The sequence below is a fragment of the Sus scrofa genome, chromosome 16, assembly GCF_054392235.1.
Source record: "Sus scrofa isolate SSC_HxYL_T2T_F1_AM1 chromosome 16, Sscrofa_HxYL_maternal_Yorkshire_Landrace_v2.0, whole genome shotgun sequence".
NCBI classification, from domain to species: domain Eukaryota; kingdom Metazoa; phylum Chordata; class Mammalia; order Artiodactyla; family Suidae; genus Sus; species Sus scrofa.
This window is the reverse complement of record NC_139398.1, coordinates 29,951,639-29,960,925: the sequence shown is the minus strand read 5'-3', so window position 1 is coordinate 29,960,925 and position 9,287 is coordinate 29,951,639. Positions and strand designations below refer to the sequence as shown.

Here is a 9,287-nt window from a genome sequence, read left to right as displayed (position 1 = left end):
ATTAAAGTCCCCTTTTTGGAACTAGTTGAGGTGAATTCAGCTTCCTCTTTGGACAATGGCTGACACACTTCATTGATCTTCTTTTCAAACAGGTAGGACATTTGAGGCAGAAAGGAGAGAGGAGAAAATTGAGGAAGAGATAGAAACAATAGGGTTTTTAAAGACAAAACTTAACAGAACAGAGAGACTAAAATCCATAAAATGAAAGTGTGCTTTTCTTTGCAGTAGATCTCTTAGTAAGACGTCACTAACGAAAACGGTCACCAACCTACCTTCAGCTGTGCTTGACCAGTCTTGATGAACATTACACTAATCCCTACTTTTGTTTATTCTTTTCAAAGCATAAATGAAACATATTTATTAGGCCCATTGTATGTGCTCATAACTCAATAATAATCAAGGCATTAATAATGTCATTTTAGAAAAGAGGTAACTGAGACTCTGAGAGATCAAATAATTGATCAAATGACTAGCAGGTGGTAAAGCCAGAACTAATAACTTAGCATATGTGATTTCATATAGAGTATTGCTTTTTTTTGGGGGGGGGGTTTGTTTTTGTTTTTGTTTTTTTGCCATTTCTTGGGCCGCTCCTGCATCATATGGAGGTTCCCGGGCCAGGGGTCGAATCGGAGCTGTAGCTGCCAGCCTACGCCAGAGCCACAGCAACGCAGGATCCGAGCCGCGTCTGCAACCTACACCACAGCTCATGGCAACGCCAGAACCTTGACCCACTGAGCAAGGGCAGGGATCGAACCCGCAACCTCATGGTTCCTAGTCGGATTCGTTAACCATTGCACCACGATGGGAACTGCGAGTATTGCTTTTTTACATTGTTGCAAAGTATTTACTTGACCACAACCTTAAGATGCTTTTTACTCTCTGCAAAAAGATCTTATTGTGCCCACTTATTTTTTGCTAAAAACAATTGATCACATTTGTTTATTTTTTTTATCTCTCGAGACTTTTCTATAGTTACAGTTAATGAAAAATGCAAAAGTCCAAATAATAAAATAAAAGGTAAAAGGGCCATCAGTTGGATGAGTGCCAATTGATTTAGAAAGGCAGAGAAAGGTATGGCTTTAAGGGATTCCAAAAGAAAATTGGGGCAAGAAGGAAAATTTGACTGGTCAAACCCTAGAGAACTTTGGGGAAAAAAATGACATACGTTGGTGGACAAGAATGAGAAAGAAGGGCCAAAAGCAGAACTGATGGAAAAACAGAGGTCTGGAGATCCTTGGTTATGTTTATATTCTCAAATAAGGCAGGGAAAAGATAATTGGGAAGTCTGGGTCTGTTATCAGGGTCTGTCATTTTGTCTTCTTTGTGTAGGATGATCATAAGGAAGATGGTTACTATTCCTCTTATTCCAACCCCAACTCACTCTGAGGATGCCTGCAGCAAGGTATCTACCATGGAGTCAAGAAATTAGAGGTTTCTCCCTGGAGAAATTGAATGGTCCTGGGGAAAGCACCTCCACATTTTGGCCTTTGTGCATTTTTCCTGTGATAATGCCTATTGCTCCCACCTGATCACCCTCAGCAAAGCTAGCAAACTTGCTCACGAACATAGCTTTTCCGCATCCCCTTCTTAAATATATATGGAAAGATGGACAAGAATCACCAGACATTTAAGCACCTCCAACATGTAAGACCATTTCTGAAATGAAAAATTCATGGGGTGAGATTCACCGTAGATTAGGTACCGTAAAAAGGAAGATCAATGAGCTTTAGAAATAGGTACTATCCAAACTGAAAAACAAAAAACAAACAAACAAAAAGCAACAGAAAAAGAAAAAGAAAAAATGAGGAGTCTCAGAATTCTGTAACAACTGGAAACCTAGATGAGAGAATGGTGTAGAAAAACATATTCGAAGGTGAAATGTTAGTGAAAAGTATCAACTCACAAATTTAAGAAGTTAAGTGAACCCCAAGCAGACTAAAGCACAAAGAAACCCATACTAGGCACATCATTGTCAAATTCGTCGAATGATCAAAAAAAAAAAGATAAAGAGAAAATCTTAGAGCAGCCAGAGAGAGAAGATAAATACACAGAAGGCACAATAACAACACTGATTTCTCAATCAGAAATGGTGAAAACTAGAAGACAATCAACCTCTTTAACATGCCGGAAAGAAAAAAGAAGACTGTCAATTTATAATTCCATATTCAGAAACACATTCTTCAAAAATGAACACAAAATAAAAAATTTTTCTGTTAAATAAAAGCTGGGAGAATTTGTCATTAGCAGATTCGAGTGACAAAAAAACGTTGAAGAAAGTGCTCTTCAGGCGAAAAGAAAATAATACTAGATGGAGACTCAGATCTACACAAAGAGCAAAGAGTGGCAATGATGGTTTTTAAAAAACTGTGGGTAAATTTATATGATTTCTTTCTCCTGTTTCTTAGATTTTCTGAAGTGTTTTTGACTATTCAAACCAAAAGTCATAACATTATAGTGTGAGGCTTAAATATAGGTAGAAGTAGAAATATGACAATAATAGCATAAAGAACAAAAGGAAGGAAATTAAAGTACTTGCAATTTTATGTGAAATAATACGCTTTATTCAAGGGTAGAATGTTGTGGATTAGGGATACATATTTTAAACCCTAGGGCAAACACTGAAAGCAATTTTATTTTATTTTATTTTACAAAGAGGCATAGACAATTAACAACAGAGAAAATAAAATGGAATACTAAAAAGTTGTCAATGAATCCCAAAGAAGGCAAGAAAGAAGAGAAAAAGTACTTAGACATGGGGCAAAGGTGAAAAATACAAAGGTAGTATCCTCAAAGCCAAGTGTATTAATAACTGTAGATCAATTGAAGGGTGGAAATTGCCAAGACAAAATTTTTTTTTAAATGACAGTACACACTGTATACAAGAAATATACTTTAACTATTAAGGTACAGATAGGTTAAAAAAGAAGAATGGAGGAAAAACAAAAGTCCACAAAAAGCTTTTCAAAATATGTTTGTAGCAGCTTTATTCATGTAATGCAAAACTGGAAATAACCTCAATGTTCCTACAAGAAAAGGGGTCAGTAAATTGCAGAATGTTCAGAAAGTGTAAGAGAGGAAAGGAAAAGAAACAAACTACTAATGCCCAGTATTAGTATAAACAAGAGTATATACCACATGATTCCATTTATATCATGTTCTAGATCTGACACACTTAATGAAATGTGAATAATCAAAGGTTGTGGTTGTCTCAGATGGTGAGGTAGCAGAACTGACTTAGAAGAGGCATGAGGAAGGAAGTGTCTAAGGAGATGAGAATGTTTTATATTTTTGAGAGGGGTGTGGGTTACATGGCCATATGCATATCAAAATTCACTAAAATTTACGCTTATGATCTGTATATTTCACTCTATGTAAGGCTGTCCATTTCACTCTATGTAAAGTGTAACAAAATTAAGAGGCAAACAATTGGGTAAAATTCCATTCTCAAACATGATAAACAAGCTCTTAGCAGTCTAAAGAAAGGAGATAACTTCCTTAACCTGATAAATCAAGATCTCTCTCAAAAATCTATTGTAAATATCATAATTTTAATGACAAAATTTAGAAATATTTTTATCAAAGACAACTAAAGGCAAGGACATTTTCTCCTAAGCATATCAGTCGATCTTGTATTAGCCATTGCAATACAAGACAAAAGAATGACGATACAGTAGGACTTTTCATTACATACCTTTTAATATTTATTCATGTGAATGCAATACCTATTCCAAAATTAAAGGAAAACTATAAAAAATAAATGTTACTGACTTAGCTCGGGAAAAAAAGAAATACTTGAACATCATCCTTTTCTGATAATATTATCATCTGTATAAAAAAATCCAAGAACGTCTAGAGAGGTTATTGGATCTGTGGTGTCTCTTCCTCTTATAAGGACACCAGTTCTATTGGTTAAGATCCCTCTCTTATGACCTCATATATCCTTAATTATCTACTAAAGGCCCTATCTCCCAATGTAGACATATTGGAGATTAGGGCTTTGATATATATATTTTTTTGAGGGGACACAATTCAGTCCATAACAATCAGATTCATAAGTGTGTTAGTCTTTCAACTAGTTGTTATATAAACCAACCCAAATTTAATGTTTTAATGACAATATTTCTCATGCTTCTCTGGGTTGACCATGAGGTTCTTCTGCATCATGTGGTGTTGGTAACAGTTTTGCCATTTTTTTCACTAGCACAGGACATGGTTTACAATCTTTCCAGACTTCAATGATTTCTTCACTGGTTTTCCAGTTTCTATTAACAGTTTCTTCTAACCCTACCCACTTCCTGGTCCCAAGGCCATGATACATGTATTAGGTTTTTATTATTAGCAGCACCTCATTTCTAGGTTGAAAGACTATCTCTTTCAACTAGTCTTTGTAACAGAGTAAAATACCCCAAACTTAATAGCTAAAATCAACACCATCTCACATAATTCTCTGGGTTGGCTCAGCAGTTCTTTGCTGCTTTTACTTCGGCTCATACACACAGCTGCATCCAGCTGGTAGGTCAGCTGGTGGAGTGCTGAACTTAGTGGGGACAGCTGAGTCTCTCTTTCCATATGCCCTTTTGTCCTAGGCTTCATTATAGTATGGTGATCTCAAGGCAGCATTCCAGGAGAATGAAGGCAGACACTATATCACTTTATGTGTCCCAAGCTCTGAAACTTGCAAGATGTCACTTCTGCCACATTCTACTGGATAAAGCAAAGAGCAAAGCCAGTCCAGATTCAAGAGGTAGCAGAACAGACTCCACTTCTTAGTAGAAGGAACTGCAAGTAATTTGCAGCCATATTTAATTTACTGCAGAAAGTTATGCTATGTTCCTAGACAGAAAGACTCAATATCATAAAGATGTCAGTTCTTTCAAATAAATCTGTACAGCCAATGTCATACCAATCAAAATCCCGAAAGGATATTTCAAGAAACTTGATAAGATGTTCCTAAAAGTCAAATGGAAGAGCAGAGGACTCACAATCACCAGCTCAATTTTCAGGAAAGGACAGGTCCTTACAAATATTAACATTTATTATAAAGCTATGGTAACAGCTGTGTATTGGTTGATACAGCAATTCAGAGAGTAATTCATGTGAAGTCACACTATATACAACATAAAAGGGATGTATTGCAACCCAGTTAGCTTTATGAAACAATTAACTTTTATGATTTAATAGTGAAAATATACAAGATTATGGAAAGCAAATTTTTTCTAACTTCACTGACATATAATTGACATGTAACATTATCTAAGTTTAAGTTGTACGACCTGTTGATTTGATATACTTACATGTACTGCGAAGTAATTACCACCATAGAATTAGCAAATACATCACAGTTACCATTTCTTTTTGGTGTTGAGAACATTTAATATCTTTCTTAGAAACTTTGAAGTATATCATACAGTATTATTTACACATCACTAAGCTGTATATTAGCTCCCCAGAACTTATTCATTTTACAGCTGTAAGATTTTACTTTTTTTTAAAATTTTACCACTGTACAGCAAGGGGATCAAGTTATCCTTACATGTATACGTTACAATGACATTTTTTTCCCCCACCCTTTGTTCTGTTGCAACATGAGTATCTAGACATAGTTCTCAATGCTATTCAGCAGGATCTCCTTGTAAATCTATTCTAGGTTGTGTCTGATAAGCCCAAGCTCCCGATCCCTCCCACTCCCTCCCCCTCCCATCAGGCAGCCACAAGTCTCTTCTCCAAGTCCATGATTTTCTTTTCTGAGGAGATGTTCATTTGTGCTGGGTATTAGATTCCAGTTATAAGTGGTATCATATGGTATTTGCCTTTGTCTTTCTGGCTCATTTCACTCAGTATGAGATTCTCTAGTTCCATCCATGTTGCTGCAAATGGCATTATGCCATCCTTTTTTATGGCTGAGTAGTATTCCATTGTGTATATATACCACCTCTTCCGAATCCAATCATCTGTCGATGGACATTTGGGTTGTTTCCATGTCCTGGCTATTGTGAATAGTGCTGCAATGAACATGCGGGTGCACGTGTCTCTTTTAAGTAGAGTTTGGTCTGGATATACACCCAAGAGTGGGATTGCGGGGTCATATGGAAGTTCTATGTATAGATTTCTAAGGTATCTCCAAACTGTCCTCCATAGTGGCTGTACCAGTTTACATTCCCACCAACAGTGCAGGAGGGTTCCCTTTTCTCCACAGCCCCTCCAGCCCTTGTTATTTGTGGGCTTATTAATGATGGCCATTCTGATTGGTGCGAGGTGGTATCTCATGATAGTTTTGATTTGCATTTCTCTTATAATCAGCGATGTTGAGCATTTTTTTCATGTGTTTGCTGGCCATCTGTATATCTTCTTTGGAGAAATGTCTGTTCAGGTCTTTTGCCCATTTTTCCATTGATTGATTGGCTTTTTTGCTGTTGGGTTGTATAAGTTGTTTATATATTCTAGAGATTAAGCCCTTGTCGGTTGCATCATTTGAAACTATTTTCTCCCATTCTGAAAGTTGTCTTTTTGTTTCCTTTTTGGTTTCCTTTGCTGTGCAAAAGCTTTTCAGTTTGATGAGGTCCCATTGGTTTATTTTTGCTCTAATTTCTATTGCTTTGGGAGACTGACCTGAGAAAATATTCATGATGTTGATGTCAGAGAGTGTTTTGCCTGTGTTCTCTTCTAGGAGTTTGATGGTATCCTGTCATATATTTAAGTCTTTCAGCCATTTTGAGTTTATTGTTCTGCATGGTGTGAGGGTGTGTTCTAGTTTCATTGCTTTGCATGCAGCTGTCCAGGTTTCCCAGCAATGCTTGCTGAATAGACTTTCTTTTTCCCATTTTATGTTCTTGCCTCCCTTGTCAAAGATTAATTGACCATTGGTGTCAGGGTTTATTTCTGGGTTCTCTATTCTGTTCCATTGGTCTGTCTGTCTGTTTTGATACCAGTACCACACTCTTTTGATAACTGTGGCTTTGTAATATTTCTTGAAGTCTGGGAAAGTTCTGCCTCCTGCTTGGTTTTTGTTTCTCAGGATTGCTTTGGCGATTCTGGGTCTTTTGGATTCTGGGTCTGTTTGGATTGTTTGTTCTAGTTCTGTGAAAAATGTCATGGGTAATTTGATAGGGATTGCATTGAATCTGTAGATTGCTGTGGGTAGTATGGCCATTTTTACAATATTGATTTTTCCAATCCAGGAACATGGAATATCTTTCCATTTCTTTACATCTTCTTTGATTTCTTTGATTAAAGTTTTATAGTTCTCAGCATATAGGTCCTTTACTTCCTTGGTCAGGTGTATTCCAAGGTATTTGACTTTGTGAGGTGCAATTTTAAAAAGTATCGTATTTTTGTATTCCTTTTCTAATATTTCATTGCTGGTATACAGAAATGCAACTGACTTCTGAATGTTAATCATATCCTGCTACTTTGCTGAATTTATTAATCAGTTGAAGGAGTTTTGGGGTTGAGTCCTTAGGGTTTTCTATGTATAGTATCATGTCATCTGTATACAGTGACAGATTTTACTTTTTGATTGACATCTTCCTGTTTCCCTCACCTCCAGCCCCTGGTAACCTCCATTCTATTCACCACTGCTTTGAACTTGGCTTTTTTAGATTCCACATGTAAGTTATATCATACAGTATTTGTCTTTCTCTGTCTGACTGATTTCACTTTGCATAATGCCAACAACAACAAAAAACTTGTTAAGGTCTGCATCTCAATTGAGTTTTATCAAAAATACTCTAGTAGATAGAGCTTTTTCCTTTTGGTGAGTTAAGAATATAGGAAAATTTGTACTTGTGGAAAAATTTAAACCCAAGAGATGCTAATGATGTGCTTTTGGAATTGGAAGTAAAGCACAACAAAAAATCTGAAACCTGTTACAGCGAGGCAACTCTCTTGAACACAAGAAGGAATGAAATGGCAATAGGCAGTACAACTTTTTTTCTTAAACCGAAACAGAAATATCTCTCATAAGCACATACCCACAACAGGAAGAGCTACCTATAAAACAAAAGCCAATTATAGTGTGGAAAGGACAAACTGCAGAAAACCAGAAGTCCAGAGAAGAAAAACTACTGGCTCACACGAGAGAAAGGACAGCGCCTGGCTCGGGGCTGAGTCACTTGGTGAAGGCGGCCACCACCGCCCATAGCACCTCGTTGGTGCTGGCCTTCAGACACTCCACTTCAGGATCCAGGTCCAGGAGCTGCCGCACCCGCTTGGTGGCTAAATCGTACTGCTCGTCCAGCAGGGGAGCGAAGGCGTTCTCCAGGACATCCGAGGCGTGGGCCAGGTAGATGAGGGCCAGCAGGCGCTTGTCCATGCGGTGAGGGTCGTTCACCCATTTGTCATTTGTCGAGAACGGCTTCCTGTACCTTCTTGATGAGGCGCTGCTTAATGTTGTTATTGGTGAGGGGATGTGTCGTCATGTCAAACAGCAGGAAGTTCTGTTTCTCTGTTGTCAGTACACTCTTCACCAGATTTTTAGCTAACTGTTCCAACGCTGTTGTTTTTTTTTTTGTTTTTTTTTGTTTTTTTTTTTTTTTTTTCGGTCTTTTTGCCTTTTTTAGGGCCGCTCCTGCAGCATATGGAGGTTCCCAGGCTAGGGGTCTAATTGGAGCTGTAGCCACCGGCCTACCCCACAGCCACAGCAACGCTGGATCCGAGCTGCGTCTGCGACCTATGCCACAGCTCATGGCAATGCCGGATCCTTAACCCGCTGAGCGAGGTCAGGAATCGAACCTACAACCTCATGGTTCCTAGTCGGATTCGTTAACCACTGCGTCACTACGGGAACTCCACACTTTTCTTACTTTTTTTTTTTTTTTTTTTGGTCTTTTGAGGGCCACAATTGTGGCATGTGGAGGTTTCCAGGCTGGGGGTCAAATCAGAGCTACAGCTGCTGGCCTCTACCACAGCCACAGCTACGTGGGATCTGAGCCAAGTCTGCGACCTACACTACAGCTCATGGCAACGCCAGATCCTTAATTCACTGAGCAAGGCCAGGGATTGAACCTGAGTCCTCATGGATACTAGTCAAGTTCGTTAACCACTGGGCCACGATAGGAACTCCCGCACATTTCTTAAATAAGAATGCAGTTTTAGGAGTTCCCGTCGTGGCGCAGTGGTTAACGAATCTGACTAGGAACCATGAGGTTGAGGGTTCAGTCCCTGCCCTTGCTCAGTGGGTTAAGGATCCGGCGTTGCCGTGAGCTGTGGTGTAGGTTGCAGGTGTGGCTCGGATCCTGCGTTGCTGTGGCTCTGGCATAGGCCGGTGGTTACAGCTCTGATTAGACCCC

General features: G+C 38.6%; 1 protein-coding gene across 1 annotated transcript; it reads right to left on the bottom strand.

Moving 5' to 3' along the window:
* Nucleotides 1-7,997: 7,997 nt before the first annotated feature.
* LOC100525311 (Golgi phosphoprotein 3) lies at nucleotides 7,998-8,474 on the bottom strand. Its single transcript, XM_005672402.3, is given in 2 exon segments — nucleotides 7,998-8,344; nucleotides 8,346-8,474. Coding segments are annotated over 2 exon segments (309 nt in total). The 5' UTR covers nucleotides 8,418-8,474; the 3' UTR covers nucleotides 7,998-8,107.
* Between the last annotated feature and the right edge of the window lie 813 nt (nucleotides 8,475-9,287).